This window comes from Myiozetetes cayanensis, unplaced genomic scaffold (assembly GCF_022539395.1).
Source record: "Myiozetetes cayanensis isolate MyiCay16 unplaced genomic scaffold, myiCay2020 scf17, whole genome shotgun sequence".
NCBI classification, from domain to species: Eukaryota; Metazoa; Chordata; class Aves; order Passeriformes; family Tyrannidae; genus Myiozetetes; species Myiozetetes cayanensis.
In genome coordinates this window covers 7,157,732-7,174,133 of record NW_026087378.1, presented here as the reverse complement: position 1 = coordinate 7,174,133, position 16,402 = coordinate 7,157,732, and the positions used below count along the sequence as shown (strand labels likewise).

General features: G+C 50.8%; 1 protein-coding gene across 1 annotated transcript; it reads right to left on the bottom strand.

Moving 5' to 3' along the window:
* Positions 1-5,989: 5,989 nt before the first annotated feature.
* On the bottom strand, positions 5,990-12,254 carry MSX2 (msh homeobox 2). The gene is made up of 2 exons (XM_050311932.1): positions 11,836-12,254; positions 5,990-8,049 (listed from the first exon to the last, which is right to left on the bottom strand). The coding sequence occupies exons 1-2, from the start codon at positions 12,191-12,193 to the stop codon at positions 7,625-7,627; spliced, it is 783 nt and encodes a 260-aa protein (XP_050167889.1). The 5' UTR covers positions 12,194-12,254; the 3' UTR covers positions 5,990-7,624.
* Positions 12,255-16,402: the final 4,148 nt, after the last annotated feature.

Genomic DNA, 16,402 nt, shown 5'->3' with positions numbered 1-16,402 from the left:
CAGTCCTGGTCAGCCCATAAAATAAATCCGTAAGTGTCTCCTCCTTTAAAGCTCAGCCAAGGATTTTTTTTTCCTTTCTTTTTTTAAACGGCTGAGGTGACCCGAGCTGGAGCGAGAGTGGGCAAAGCGGCGGAGCTCGGATTTTAACACCCCTCAGACCTCGGAGCTGAGCTCCATCCATAAAGCTGTCGTCTGTTTGTTAGTGTGTTTGTCTGCTCCGTCATTACACTTTTTGCCCGGTAGTTTAAGAAAATAAACTAGCAGGGAGAACAGGAGTGAGTAACCCCCATTTATCAAGCTGATGGATGTCCCGTGTCTCCCTTTGGAGAGGACAGGAATGGGGCAGTGACCAGCGCGGGGAGAGGGGTCTCCCTACCCGCAGCATCCTCCCGCACCCGCGGGAGGTGAGTACCCTCCGGGTGCTCTGGGACAGGGGCACACCGGAGATTTGGGGGCACAGGGATGCTCCCAGGCTCAAGTCAGCGACTCGGGAGAGGCGGCAGCGCTGCGCTGCTGAGCCGGCTGATGCTCCAGGAAGATCTCATGGATCAGCCCTGCTGAGCTCTCGGGAGCAGCACCCCCACAAGACACACATTCTCCCCCACAACCTCCCCGGAGCAGCCTCGTTTCCTGCTCCATTCCAGCAGAGAGAGAGGGAGAGCGAGGGGGTTCAGGCGCTCCCGGCTCCGCTGAGCCCCCGCCGTGCCAGACCCCGGGGGTCCCGCCGTGAGCGCGGAGCCACCGCGGCGGCACCGCCCGCCTCGTCCCGAATTACAGCGAGGGCGACTCGACGGGGGGAAATCAAAGCGAGGGGACGGGGGGGAACCCGGGGGGAAGGGGAGGCAGCGCGGCCCCGCGGCAGCGCCCCGGGCCGGGGCGGGCGCCGGGCTGGGCTCGGCGGGGCGGGGGTGCCACCCCCGCCGGGGCACCGCGGGGCCGGGGCGGCTCCGAGGGCGCTCCCCTCCTGCTGCCGACTTTTCCCTCGGATCAAAACAGCTTGAAAGCAACAGAAATCATTGGGGAGGGGAGGAGGACGTCAGCAGGAGCTGGACTTCTAAAAACCGTTCCGCCCCATAGGCTTTAATATTAAAAACCCCCTAGGAGCCTCAGACACTGTATTAATTAGTGCAACCACCCATGAAAAGTTGGGTTTGGAACAGCATTCTTTGCCCTGTGTGAAACAGCAACCCTAATAAACAATTGTTAACTTGGCCTATTGCCTCTGGTAAATTACACAGCATTAAAAAATAATGCTTTTCATATTAGGCAGTAATTAAAGGTTGGGACAGCTTTAAAACAAGAGGGGGAGGGGGGGAATCAAAGAAAATATAAAAATGTTCTTTCAAGAGTTATGGGAGGCTAATAAAGTATGTCTGTTATAGTGCACCACTTTGCCCCCAGCTACAGCCAAACTGGAGCCACTGCAATTGCCTCTCAATAAGATAATGATATTCCTTTCTCTGCTATTAAAAGGCTCCCAGTGCAAACTTAAAATGATTTATTTAATTTAAGAAATTATGAGGTGTAACTTCAAAGCGTAAGCCGTTAGTAATGGAAAACACCAGGTTGTTTAAAATTATAATAATAATTGTTTGGAATACAGTGACATCAAAGTGCTTTCATCACCAAATAAAATATAGCACAGACCCCCAAATCCAGTGGAGTTTATTGAGTAGACATTTTTTGGTGTGTTTTTATTATTTCCTTATCAAGAGACATTATTTTAGCAGCTCCTTTTCTCAGCTTTGATGTTTTGACAGTCTTAAATTAATTTTATTGCATTTTTTTGGCTCGGAGATGGGAGATTATTCTGACTGCTTATTTTTCATTATGACTTTTTTGTTTTCAAGAACCGGTTTGTTATTTAACACAGCACCTTGATAAGCGCAGTTGAAATGAATTGGCCATTACAGGTCATTAAAAAGCAAAGAATTCTGTTTTCAAGCAATCCATTACACGTCTGGGAAAATATTCCTACTTAAAACAAACTTTTGAGTTAAACGCTAGCATAATCAGTTTAATAAAACGGGTAGCGCATACTTTTAAGGAACGTGGGTTTTTTTCTTTACGAGATTCTTGCTTATTCAAAACACAGCAATCTAAGAAATACATATACAAAACATTATGCCAAAAAAGACCTGCCTTTACAGTAAGAATATCATAGAATGTTTTTAATTTCCTTGAACAGTGTTATAAAATGTTAATCGCACATACGTTGCTTGAGACTTTTTCTTCCCAAGCAAAGCAGAATTATTCCAATCCCCTTTAAAAATGGTAGCGTTTTAAAATATACTGTAGTTGCAGCTTTATAGACCGGTATTTCCACTAAAACAGCAGGGACAGAATTGCTCTGGTGTTAAAAGACTGAAATATAATGGATGGAAAGATTTTTATTCCTTGCGTGCAACTAGTGGGGAACTGCTGGTAGCACCCGCCAAATGCCTTATGGATTACGGTGGGAAACACACATCGAGGGGCTAAGGGAGTCAAACACAAACCAAAACAAAAAAGCTCAACAACGAAAAAAAGACCCCAAAGTGTTCCCCTTCTCTTTCCCTGCGGCGGGGTCCGGTAGCGAAAAGGAGCGTGAACCAAGTAGCGGCTCGCTCCTGGGTTTCCCAGTGCTGGGATGAGCTATGCAGTTTCCCTGAGATCCCTAATGCTTTTCACTGGAAAAATATGCCCCCTGCTCTATAATGGAAAAAAAAAAAAAATCGGAATAACCTCTTTGTTTTTATTTTGCGAGAGAGACTTCCTACGCCAAGAATGTGGGCGCTGCCGAAAGTAGGTTAACTTCCAAAGTGACCCCTGGAAAAGGCATTTTGAAGTCTCCGTGGCTGATAGTGATCGTAGGAACGGGAGAAATACAGTCACACTGGAAGAATGTTGATTTTTATTTGTTTGTGGATTTTTTTGTCCCGTTTAATATTTTTTTTTTTTAATAAAGAGACCTACATTAGTCTTCGGGAATACTAAACGGGGGATAAATAGAGAGGGTAAATATACTCTGAAGAAAGCAAAATGCTCACTTCCCTCTCTGACCCACCGGGGGCGGTGGGAGCTGGATCCACCGTGGCTGCTCCGCGGACCCTCTGGCTCCTTGCGCGTGAGCTGCGCGCACCCACGGGACGAGTGCATGGCTCGGAGCCCCTTCCTCAAGGACGAAGGGCCGGTGATGTTGGCATTTGCTGGGCGGATGGGTCGTTCTGCGTCATCCACCTTCTCCTTGAGCTCCTCTCCTTCTGCAGTGCGTGTCCAGCACTGACCCCAAAAATCCTGCGAAGCCCCAGGTGTGCGCAAAAGGAGCGTTCGCGTGCCTGTGGTTACTTGTGCGACGAGACGCACAGGCACTGTGTGGAGATGTGGGGTGTACAGCTCACCGCTATGGAGATGTGTGCGCGCACAGACACGCGGGTCCCCGCACGGTGTGCGAATGTGTGGAAAAAAAGTGCGTGTAAATCCCCGGTGCGGTGGTGCCCGCGCCAGAGAGCCCGCACAGGGGCCGGGATGCTCCAAGGCTCCGCTCGCCGCCCAGCGCTGCCTGCTCTGGGAGGCACCTGAGCCCCCGCACCCCGCGCTGGGGCCGCGGGGCAGGTGTCCCCTCCTGCGAGGAGCCCCCGCAGCCGGTACCGGGAGCCGGTGCCCAGCCGGGAGCTGCCCCATCACCGCCGGTACGGCCCGTGGGGCCAGGGGTGCTCCGGGGTCTCTGCCCCCAGAGCTGGGTGCCCGCTGCCCCCGGCCCCGCAGCGAGGGTCCGGTGGAGAGAGAGAAACCCCCGCGCTCCCGGGCGCACCGCTCGCAGCCAGCCAGTTTCCCCCCTTCCCCATAAAATGCAGGAATTCCGGGGTTTGACAAGGCAACGTGACAACATGAAATGCAGGCTCGGAGCAACCGTGGCTTTAGGTAATGAACGCTTGGCCGTAGCGAGCCAGAAAGCCCAATCTCAAATGTTTATGTCAACAAATCCATTCCTGGTGATGAAGGTCCCGGGAGAGCCGTTCTGTGCCCGGCTGGCCTGAGCTGCCGCTCAGCAAGTCCGGATTTTAAGGATCGGGATAATTTATCGCGTTGTTTTTAATGTTTATTATTTATTGCTCTAATTATTTTTCACTTTCTATTGGGAATTTAAAATATATAGATGTACCTGGAACAGATGCCAACTCCTTTCAGTCTCACTCAACTTCTAATCATCGCATCTGCTTTGTGTCAGAAAATACTTTGGGAACAATTTAACTTTGCATTAAAATAACTAATTAAAGCCACACCTCCACAGCCTCTTGCGAAAGTGGGGGAGGAATTTCAGTAAGTGCATCGCTTTTAATGATAGCATTCTGATTTCCCTGCCTTGCTGTAATTTATTCAGTTACAGATCTGCCTGCGGGGCAGCTCCCATTAGGCCGATGATGAAGTCTCATGAGTAAAGCTTGACACCTCCCTCCTAATAAAATATAATACTCAATTAACTCGGCCTTTCTGAAGGCTTTAATTGGAACAAGTTAATAATGGGCGCAGGGTGAATTGTCATGCCATCCGCAAGCTCGGAGAAGGTGTCACAGATCCGTCCTGCCTTTCCCATAGCAGAGGTTGTAACCGAGATTTGGAAGCTTTTCCTTCAACACCCTTGTGTGCTGCAATAAATCTGTATCCATTTAAGGATCTATCATAACACACACAAAGCTCCTGCGCTCAAAGAATTTCCAGCGAAAAGATTTAGCTGTAATCCCTGACACAGCTGATTTATACTGAAGGTTAGAAAATACCGCTGGTTTATTTATAGCCCGAGCCCAGCTAAGGAAGCACTCGGGACAACCGGCCGGGGAAGGACAGGGGAGAGGGGGCTTTGCTTTGCCCTGTATTTAGGGGGATGATGCTTCAGGAAAAGGGAATCCAAGAAAGAAGCGGTTGTGTTCGGGTTTTATGCGGCAGTAAATGTTAATTTGAGGAGTCTTCGTGGATATTAGGTTCCCCCACCAGTTGCGAAGCGGGAAGGTTAACAGGAGTTTTTCTCGGAGTCGGGAGCGGGGTGAGCAGGGCGAGCCCCGCGATGGTCTGCGCTCCCCGAGCCGCTCCCCCGGCCTGCAGCCCCCTTCCCAGAGCCCAGATCGGGGTGTGTTTGTCCGCCTCGAGGTTTCCTTCTCGCCCAGCAGCGTCCGGATCTGGCAGGGTGCTGAGCCCGGTGGGACGTGGCTGGGCGGCCCCTCGGGCTGTGCCCACCGGGAAGCTCCGCCGCGGTGCTTCCCCTGGGCGGGAGCCGGGAGCGCGATGCCTTCGGGAGCGACTGGAGCGGGGAGAGCGCACCTGGGTCCCAGCAAGGGCAAACACACCTCGTCCCCACAGCGGGAACGCCAAGGGTTACTTACATTGGGCCAGCGTAGGATTTGGGTGTAACACGGCCTCCCTGACCTCTCGGGTACTCCTCTTGTCTGAGCAGACCCGAGATCCCCTCGCCAGAAAGGGCCACCACCTGCTCTCTGAGCCTGGCCCGAAAACTATGGGTCAGTGCAGACAGCACATGAGCACGCTGAAATGCAACTGGACTGAAGTACTGCAGGGCCCTTGGCAGGGTTTAGCTGCTCCAAATTACCTCCCAGCTACGGTGGGGACCGAGACTATTCTCCCACTAGAGCCCAGAGATGAGGTCAATGGAAAGGTGAGTTGGAGAGAGAGTCCCAAGCCAAAGAGGAAGGCACACGAGTTAAGAGAAGTGATGGAGACATCACCGGAGTATGATGTTGTAAAGAACAGAGGCGCCTAAAAGTGGTTGTTAAAAAGAAGGAAACCTCATAAAAGGTTTGGCTTTCGACTTTGAATTGTTGACTTGCAATTCACCTTCATGTGCTGCAAATTTGGCTTTAATTCAGATTCAGAAACGGGAAATAATCATAAAGGCAACCCAAACATTCCTTTGAACTTGACCCAGCGGTGCAAAACACACACGGAGAGAAGTTACCTTTTAAAGGACTCCAAACACTAAAAGACCCACACGCGATTAAACATGTTTTTTCTTTTTTAATTTAATTTGAAATAAGAGATAAGAAATAATAAATCTTCAATAAAATATATAAAATTGTACAAGGCATCCCTTTCAAAGGGACTCTCCTATAATGCAAGATTAGGGGTGAGGGGAAGGGAAAGAGGAAGTTCATCTATAGTAGGTCCCAGACAGCATCAGCGCCTGGGTCAAAACAAACCAAAACCAGCAAAACCTCGTGGTGCTTTTTTTCTTTCCATTTTTTTTCTGATTTTTGTTTTGTTTTGTTTTGTTTCTTCCACAACAGCATGCTAAGAAAATAAATCCAGGAGAAGTTCCAACTTCAGTGCTCCACAGCCTTTGGAGTAACTTCCTCATAAAGTTTAGCAAGAGTAATACACATAATACAATAGTTATAAGGAGAAGCCTGGGGAAGTTACTGCCAGCACTCGGGGAGCTCCTACAGGGACAGACAGGTTACGCAGTCTCTTGGCACCCCACTGTCCTACTCGCAGGGTTGATTGTTTGTGATACCTGGATCTCTCTTTAGAAGGGCTTGAAGAATGAGTCACTTATATTGGCATCCTTAGTAAGGGAAGAAGAGGACGACTCAGGGGGGTTCTTCTATTTAATACAGGTTGTGGCAAATACTAATAAAAACCCCAAACATCTCCCAGAAGTGTTCAACAATCCTTTGCTCTCCACCACCCTGGAAACAACCCATGTCTTCTTTCCCCAGAAAGCCTCCTTCCCTCTCTCCTGGTTTTCAAAGCACATTGCAGAGCCAAGATTACCTGGCTGTAGTCAAACATTTCTAAGCATGCCAATAGGAAGAGATAAAGACCAGACTGCCTAATAACCCTTCCTTGCACTTTACCTCCCCTCACAGTGCTTTACAAATGCTGAAGCTATTTATACAAATAAAGGCATTACAGGAGCCATGGTGCATAAAGCTGGGCTCTACATTTAGGTGCCCTCAAGCTCATCTTGTTGCACTCATCTGCCGAGGTTTGGGATGCAAAAATTTTCCCTACCCCCAGAAATGCAGGAATTTGCTGGCTCTGAACTTCACTGAGACTCTACTGGGTCTAGCTTCTATTTACACGGTGTCTCTAGCTACAGGCTCTGCTTTCTTTAAAAAAACAACCAAACAACAAAACGTTGATTATACCTTTTTACTTCCCTCCCCACTGCCCCCATACTAAGTGATGGTAACTTAGAGTGTGGTGTGAGGGCATGCACCCCTCTTACTTTAAACCTGTGTTGGGCCCCATCAGGAAGGTGTCAGGAAATCTCTGCCTCCATAAGATAAAATTGCTTTCTCACCCGTTCTTTTTTAGTCTAGTTTTACGTGCACTGTATAAAACCCCTACATTTGCTCAAATATTTTTTCTCTTTTTTTTGTTTGTTTGTTTTTACATATTTTTTTTTCTTTGAGGATCAGACTCTGAGCGCTCAGAGCACTCTCAGAAGACGCCCAACCTGTAGCATACAGGATGCCTTGCTTTGCTAGCACAAACTCCCATACACTCAGGATGGCAGAGAGAAGCGTGCAGAAGGAATGGCCAGTACTGCTTGGGGTACTGCTTTCCCAGGGCCGGACATGATCCACCAGGAAGTCTGTCTTACTGTCACTTTTTCTTTCTGATCTTCTTAGGATAAGTGGTACATGCTATATCCAACGGGAGTAGCATAGAGTCCAACGGGAGGGATAGGAAGCACAGGTCTGTGAAAAGGGTAGGATGTTCCATACAGTGAGGCAGCCTGGATGGGAGAGTTGATGGGGAAAGGGAGGCTGAACCCCGATGGCAACATGGGCTTCGCTGCCATTTTGAGCTTCTCCAGCTCAGCCTCCTGCAGTCTCTTGGCCTTGGCCCTCCGATTCTGGAACCAGATTTTGACCTGGGTCTCTGTGAGGTTGAGGGAGCTGGAGAACTCTGCTCTCTCGGCGATGGACAGATACTGCTTCTGGCGGAACTTGCGCTCCAGAGCCAGCAGCTGGGAAGTGGTGAACGGGGTTCGGGGCTTCCTATTCGTCTTGTGCTTCCTCAGGGTGCAGGCAGTGGGGCTCAGGTGTCCTGCAAGGAAGGGAAAGGCCAGTTATCACAAAAGCAAGGAGACCTGGGTGCTCTGCAGAGATGCTGTGCTTGATGGCCCTCCAAGTGAGACCCTGAAAACAGAGGATCCTTTTGCAAGTGGCTCTGGAAATCTTTTTCTGGTAAAAGCAGAAGATGTCCTGGGAAGGGAAATTTTGGCTCAGTGATTTCAAAGGGGTAGATAGGGCACAAAGGATTCACAGATCACTTTAGGAGTCACATCATAGGGGTCTAGAGCACACAAACCAGCTGTTTTGGTAGCTGCAGAACTGGAGGTGTAACTCCAGCAAAGCACAGCACAAACATCGCAAAGGCAGGAGATTGACAAAAGGACAGTGGAGCAAGAGAAGAGCCCAGCCCAGCTCCAGGATTTCTCCACTAAGCACTATATCTTCTTTTCTGGAAGTTGAAGAAGTGAGTCTGACAATTTTCATGGTTTCACTAACTAGGCATTTTTATTGATATTTCTTCTTCAAGAGGGAGTTTTCTCTCTGCTTATTAACTTTTCAGTGAGTATTTTCTGATTTTCAACAAGTATCAAAAAACCCCAAGAAAGCAGTGCACTTTCATTCAACATTTTTTTCTTATTATATTTGCTAATTAAAAGTAAAACAAAAAAAACAAAACAAAACAAAACAAAAAGCTGCAGCATTTGTAGCCAATACAAGTCAGGAAATCTGCCACCTTTTCTTGCCTTAAACCCCAACCAGGTTAGGCACATGTACCTGGAATGGCACACGGCTGACTTTAGATCAGTTTAGGTCTTTAGATAAATTTTGCATTTCACTAATAATTTTACAATCTAAAGAATGAATAAAAAGCATGCAGCTGACTTCAAAAGCTTAGCAATTTGGCTGTGTTTCGCATAATTCCCGGGGCAAGTCACCCTGGCTCCCCAGCTTGATCCAGCAAATGACACACAGACTGCTCTAATGAGACTGCTAAATTTTGTACAGACTGTAGTGTCTGGTTCAAATGCTTGTCAGTATTTGCACGTTATTTTTCCTGGACTCCTTTCACTTTCCTCTTCTACTTTCTAAAATAGGCTGGACCAAGAAGCTGTTTAAGTACATATCATGCAATTAAAAAAATCCCATAAGGAAAATGTTCAGAAGTTCAGAAAGGTGAGGAAGAAAACAGTTACAGTGGAAAAAATTAAACTTCTCTTATTATCCTTCCTTTAGATACTGAAAGCAAAAAACAAAGCCCCCTTAGAAAACAACGTGTCAGATACCGTCTTGTGATCACACCAGGGCATTCCAATAATTAAGGTGCTCACCGTGACAGTTGGTTCACTTCTAAAACTATGCTAAATTAAAACTACACTAAATCGACCCTTAATTCACTGCCGGTAACCCCGTTGTTCTACTCTATTTTTAAATACAACCAAGTTCTATTCCTAAGTGAAATTCTCCCAAGATCCAACTACCGGGCTGCTTCCAGCAGGGACAGGGCTTAGAGGAAGGACCGTCAAACCCCATCCCAGCGCCTTCCCCGGCTTTCGAGTCAGCTCGACCCGTCCCGACTTCTGCTGCACACAGGGGAAACCACAAAAACATGCTTTTAAATCAAATCCCGGATAAATATTTCCCCCGGGATACACCCAAGCGTTCCCGGGCTTCTTCCCTCACCATCCCCCAAGTCACTGACGAACTCTGATAAGCAGGAGGGACAGTCCCCACCGCAGACTCTGCAACTGCGTTTATCCCGTTCCAGTCTTCAAGCCCTCGCTGCACTGATTTATTTCGCTAGTTTTTGTTTTGTTTTGTTTGTTTGTTTGTTTTTTCTATTTATCTTCTTTTTTCTGGGCAATGTCGGACAAAAATAATAATTTGGAGAGGGCTCCCTCTCCGTGTTGCTCAAAACTCTGACTTTTACAACTTTTTCCCCACTTCATCCTACCTGTAATATTAATAATAACAATAAATCGAGGAGTTGTTTCTAACATCAAAACCCTCCACGGAGCGATGGTATTCCTGAAGGAGAACTGGTCATTGCCTCCTGCCGAGCGGCCAGGCACCAGGAGGTGGGAAATGAGGGAGATGGTCGAGGCCGAAGGACCTTCCCTTCCCTTCCCTGATCATCGTTTTTCGCTCTAAATGCCACTGAAATTACCAGAACTCCGAGCTACTGAAGTCCTTTATGAAACTATTTTGCAGATCTCGAGAACAGTTGATTTAAAAGAGAAAGGAGAAGAATTTCGAGGCCGGGGGAAATGTAGAGGAAGAATATTAGGTCTTGTCTAAGTCTGGGGTTTCAGACAGATTTAGAGAAGGGGCTCCAGGTAGAAGCACATACTTCTTTTCATGCTGCATCAGCATACTTGAGGGTACACGAAAATTGGAGCTACACAGGGAATGCCACGGGCAGGATGCTTTCCTCCTGCCCTCTCCCGGGCCCTCTCCCAGCATGATAGAAATCAAATTAATTCGGGGGCAGTAAACGAAAGGAAGTGGATGAAAGCCAAATCGAAATGATTGTTAAAAATAACAAAAACAACCCCCCCCCAAAAAAAAACCCCCAAAAAACACCCCAAACTAACAACAACAAAAAAGAGGAGCTGTAATAGCACAAAACTTCCTTCTTGCAGTATTAGATTGAGAAGCAAATTCTACGAGACTGTCCGGCTCAACAGTTTGTTTCTGTAGAGTCTCTAACTTAAATAAAGCAGAGTACTTAATTTCCATCAGACAAGTTAGGGATGCGCGGAGGGGAGCGGATCGATCCGCTGATACAGGTGTACGGCCGCCACTGCTCCTGGCCGTGGGAAGGCAGAAAGCCCAGAACCGCCGGGATGCTGCTTCTCCTTCTCCGGGAGGTACTTCGGGGGTTTTGATTTCTTAAAAGCAATTTCGCCTCTGTTTTTTTAAGGGATCTCACCGAAGCGAAATGCGAGGCAGCGCAGGCACAACAGCGCGGCTCGAAGTGCAAAAGGGTTTAAGGAGTGACCTGTCACCTCCGGAGCGCGTGTCCCTAAGGCGGTGGGGACGGGGTCGGGAGAGATCGCAAGGTCTAAAGAGGTCAGGCCCAGATCGGGGAATTTTGACAGGCTGCAGGGAACCAGGGAGAGAGGAACAATCCCGTGTCGGGAGCCACGGCGGCGGGAGCCAGCGTGGAGAGAGCGCACAAGGCTGGAAGGGACAATTCCCGGTTTTAAGAGATGGTTGTGCACCATGTAAGGCAAATGGTAACAGCGAGAAAATCAAGTTGTTGTTACAATGGGATAGTCTAAATGGACGAACTGGCAGCCGGAGAGCAGCGTGTCAGGAAAGGGAGCTGGTCCATGGTATTTTCTGATCTTTCTATGGTTTTGAAAGCAGTATATATTTATATATATACACATACAGTCATATATATAAATATATAGATGTATAAATATATAACCATAAAAATATATAAGCCAAACATATATACGAAGAAATATGTAACATACACCTAAAAAGTACACACGCGTAGCTATGAATACATATATAAAATATAATGGAATCGCAGGATGGTTTGGGTTGGAAAGGACCCTAAAGATCATCTCCTTCCAACCCCCCGCCGTGGAAGGGACACCTTTTACTAGACCAGGTTGCTCAGGGCCCTATCCAAGCCGGCCTTGACCACTTCCAGGGATGGGAATATAAAATTTACGATGAAATATAAGACCTGCACGTCTCTATCTCGCGTGCTCCGGGGCATCTCGGCGCTCGGAGCCCGCGGCCGGAGCGGTGCCCGCCCGCCCTCGGTCCCCGCGCAACCCCCGCCGCGCCCCCGGGCACTCACTTGGCGGCGGGGAATATCTCCCGGCCTCCTGGATCCAGGACGTGCCGTCCTCCGAGTTCTCCGACTTGACCGAGGCGGTGTCGAAGGTTTTTGTAAGCGCCCCGGGCGGGCTGTGCGCGTCCCGGGACCCGTGGCCCGACAGCAGCAGGTTCCTGGAGGTGCCTACGGCCGCCCCGTCGGCGCTGCCGCCCGGCGCGGGCAGCGGCGGCTCCTTGGGGGGCTTCTTGTCGGACATGAGCGCTTCCACGCTGAACGGCAGGCTGGACACCTTCACTTTGTGGTGCTCCTCGGCGCCGCCGGCCGCCGGGCCCTCCTCGTCGGAGGAGAAGACCTCCTTCGCCTTGGAAGGAGAAGCCATGGCGGTGCGCAGGGAGCTCTGGAGCTGCGCGGCGCCTCTGCCCGGCGAGTGAGGCGCTGCGGGCCCGGCCGCCCCCCTTTTCCCCCTCTGGGGCTCCCCGGCGCTGTCCTCCTCTGGGAAGCCGAGGGAACGCCCCACGGGCCAATCAGCGCCCGCCCTGGCCCCTGACGTGGCTGGGTGAATCACGCCATTGGCTCGCGGCGCGCGGGGGGCGGGACCAAAGCGCCTCTCCGTCTCTCCCTCCGGTTTTTTTGGGTGATGCTGTTTGGGGTGTTCCCTCCTCCTCCCCCTCCACGGATTGAATTAAGAGTTAATGACACGGGCAGCCCGCGGAGCGCTGCTATTAAGGAGCCGTCCAAGGGCTGTAATCATAGCAAAGCAAGGGGAAAAAAAAAAAAAAAACACACACCACACAAACCCGCCGCGGTAATTAAGGCTGATGATGAGGCGAAGAGGAAACTTCAGAGGATCGCGGCTCTGCCCCCTCTCCTGCCTCCGGCCCGGCTCCTCCCGGCCTCCTGCCAGTTAGTCCCGGGCTCTCCTGGCTCCTCATGCCCCCTCTTCAGCTACTCCCCACCCCTCCATCTCCTCCCGGCCACCCAGCCCCTCCGGCTTCCCCACCGGGCTCCTCCTGGGTCCCCCATCTCCTCCCGGTCCCGTCCGCCTCCTCCCGGACCCCCGCGGCCACCCGCCCTGAGGGGGGATCTGCCCTCCTCCCCCACCGGCTCCCAGAGAAACGCGTCGCTTTCCCGAGGCCACGGGGTTGGGGAATTGCGGGATGAGAGATGCGGAATGGGAGATGCGGGACAGGGGATGCAGGATGAGCGATGCGGACCCCAGCGCAGCCAAACGCCCCCGCGGAGAAACGCTGGAGCCTGTCTGAGCCGCTCGTTTTTCACCCAAATAGGGTGGTTTTTTGTTGTTTGCGTTTCCACGGCAGCAGGACCCAAGTCCGGCAAAACCACTCTGCAGAGGTTAGATCTGTAATTATTACTTTTTTCCAGCGTCAATTACACACGTGATGAATAGATGAGCTTTAATAAATTAGGGACACACAGTCCTTAATTAAAAGTCGTATCAAACCAGTACTATGAAAGCGATTCTCTCACTTTTTGACTTCCTACCAGTGGTATGAATAAAGAGTATCCTTTAAAAAGCGTTTATAATTACAGCCCGGATAAAAGCGAATACATATTGTTCCTTTCATAATTATTTTAATCTTACGCCGGGCATTATTTCATGCTGTGCCCGCAACTTTCTCAGGTGTTTTTTTTCGCTTTTGTTTTTTAACATCCAGGAAACGCAGTGTTTGGGAGCCGTTTCGGTGTTATAAATTATAACTGAGGCTTTAAAAAACAAAACACTCCGGGAAGACGACAGTGCATCTGCCCAGGTCTGTGCGGCAGATGCACAACTTCTCTCCCCAAGCCCTGACTTCAGGGGCAGCTCAGACAAAGCTGAGGGCTCGGTTCTGGGGCAATTGCAGAGCTCTGCTTCATGACCGATTTTGGATATATCTCTTTCGTAAAACAGGTAGGATTTCATTAGCTCATCTTGTGTTCTATTTCGACTCCTGACTTTCCTGCCAGTCCATGCAGCAATCTTGGAAGTTCCCAATCCTGTAAACACAAATCACGACTTCCCACCTCGAGGATGGAGCTGTACTGAGTGCACTGTGCTGGGCCCAGGGGTCCTCCCGACAGCTTAAAGCCCTGATCACCCATGCCCCCGTTCGGACAACAAGTATCTGAGCCGCCCCAGCTCTGATAGCATCTCGCCTGGTGCCATGGATAGCAAATTGGGACCGGGGCATGAGATTGCGGTGTGGGAAGGAGTGTGGGAGGACGTGTAAGAGAAGCCGTGTTACAAAACCCCACTCATCAGAGGGACTAATAGCAGGGTTTGCACACTCATTACTTGTTCCCGGCAGTGTTACTGCAGACCTCGATGGGTTAAGGATTAAAGCCAAGCAAGATCTGCAAAGAGAAGTGATGCCTCTCACTGCCTCAGTCCAACTAACCTGACTGCAACATTTCAGTCAGCAGAGCACTGATTCGGGCTTTTCTCCAAGGGTAAAAATAATAGTCGATGCCACAAGTTAATGCCTCTCCAGCTGCTCTTTCTACCCCCACGGAGCTCATCTCTTTGCCTGGAAATGCCCACAGAGAGATACACGACAGCAGCCTGGCAGCCCCGGCCTTGCAAGCTCTGCTGCTGCAGTGAGGTTGAGTTTGTCCCTCTCCCCCGCCCTCCCCTTCCTTTCCCTTCTCCATGCTTCCTGCACCGTGACAAGTAAATGAGAATTGATGGACATGCAGGAACAATGTATGTGTGTCAAGAACAATGCACCGCCCGTGGAAGGCCATTGTGGGGCTGCTGAAAATGCTGCAGATAATTATACCGCGCTCCCAAAGTCAATGCCCGCTGGAAGGGCGCCTGGGGAAGGAGAGCTCGGGGGAGGGCAGGTCATGGTGACACCGATCACGTCCCTTGGGTGCAGGTTCTCTCCCCAGGTGTCCGGTTGTGGCCTGGGTGTGCAAGCTCCCACACCGATCCCGTGGGCTTGGAGAGGCTTCTCTATGCTGTCATCCTTTGGGAGGCCGGAGGAAGGAGTGGGACCAAGGGACAAGCTGCTCTCGGTGCTGTGAAGCACGGAGTGGAAATTGGCTCATCCAGCCTACTCTGGGTGCCACAGGGGTGCCTGGGATAGCAAAGCATGGCAGGGTTTGCTCTTGGCTTTTGCCTTCTTCAGCTTTAGTCCATTGCGAGGTTGGAGCATTTTCTGTCGAAAGCCTGAATGTGGAGGTTTCTCTCCTCTCTCACTCCTCCCCTACTTCATCCTCCTCCTGTCAGTTAAACATCAGAGAATGAAGCCCCACACGGCACTGAATGTCCGGACGAAAACCTCGCCGAGGCGAGGTTTGGAGAAATTTCTAGGAATCAAGGCTTTTCCCCCTACCCAGTATTTCAGAGCGGCCGCCCAGCCTCAGACCAGCAAGGGATTCTCCCAGCCCGGGGAAACGACGTGAGTCCGGGGCCTTTCCCCTGCGCCGGGCTCCCCCCTCGTGTGCCCGGTGAGATCCCGCTCCCGGGGCGGGCGGTCGCCGGGGCTCGGCCGTCTGGACTCGGTGGACTCGGCCGGCTCTCGGGGCGGCCCCTGTCCCCTGTACTCCCAACTCCAAGCTACCGTCAGAAACCGCTTCACGGAGCATGGTCGGGTCCCACGGATGCCCAGAAACCCGCTGTGCCCCTCTGCCTCTCCACCGCCCCCCTACAGCACCAACCCCCGTGAGCCGGGGAGGGCTGTGGGCGCCCCGGTCCTGGGGCTCTCAGCTGGAGCGGGACGGGGAGGGAGGGAGTACAGGGGGAAGAGAGACGCTGCAGACAAACTGAGGCTGTTTTGCAGGCGCCAGGAGCGGGGAGATGAAAGGGAAGCTCCTGGGGGAAGTGGCTGTGCAGTTTGACCGGCTCCAGCAGCAGCAGCAGCGACGGCCCGTCCCGGCCAGCTCCGCCTCCCCCTCTGCCTCCCCCAGGCTCCAGGCTGCCCCGCGGCCCACCTCCGCTTTTCCCAGCCTGGAGGCGGAGGGAGGTGTCGGGCAGGCACTACCGCAGCATCCTCACTCCTATATCCATCAGGCCGTGAGCAGCATCCCTACCACGAAATTCCACAGCCTCATTAGTCCGTGATACCTGGTGATGGTGAATTTGGGGGAGGGGGTTGTCCAGCACCCCACCCCCCTTGTCAGTGTAAATCAGGAGGAAGCGAATTCGGATCTTTACACGAATGATGTCCTGTATATCCAGACCAAGTAAAGCACCAGCCCGTGTCCTTTAAAGACATATCGGGGGACAAAACGCCCTCGGGCAGCGAGGAGCGCGTTTATTCTCCGTCAGGGAAAATCTCGAAAACATTCTCCTCTCCTTTAATGATCGATTTGGTTAATAACCCGTTTTCTAAAGAGATCAGATTGTGTGGTTGGGTTTTGTTTTTTTTTTCCTGTTTTTTACGAGCCACCGTGAGGCTGGCGTGTGGAAGTCATTCAAGGAAGGCTTCCGATTTGACTAGAAAGAAAGGCAGGAAAATGGAATCAGTGTGAATCCAGCCTGAGTTTTGTCCCGAAACGAGGTGTACTCCGAGGGAATGTTTGATGTGTCAGATGTTGGGAGATTACTGTTTCATCGTATTGCCCCAGATGAGACCCGGAGCCA

What these genes read in the sequence shown, in the direction of transcription:
- MSX2 (XM_050311932.1), bottom strand. Translation starts at nt 12,193, where the DNA reads ATGGCTTCTCCTTCCAAGGCGAAGGAGGTCTTCTCCTCCGACGAGGAG. An exon ending in GAGATATTCCCCGCCGCCAA is followed by an intron (nt 8,050 to 11,835) that starts GTGAGTGCCCGG and finishes CCTTCCTTGCAG; the next exon opens with GACACCTGAGCCCCACTGCC.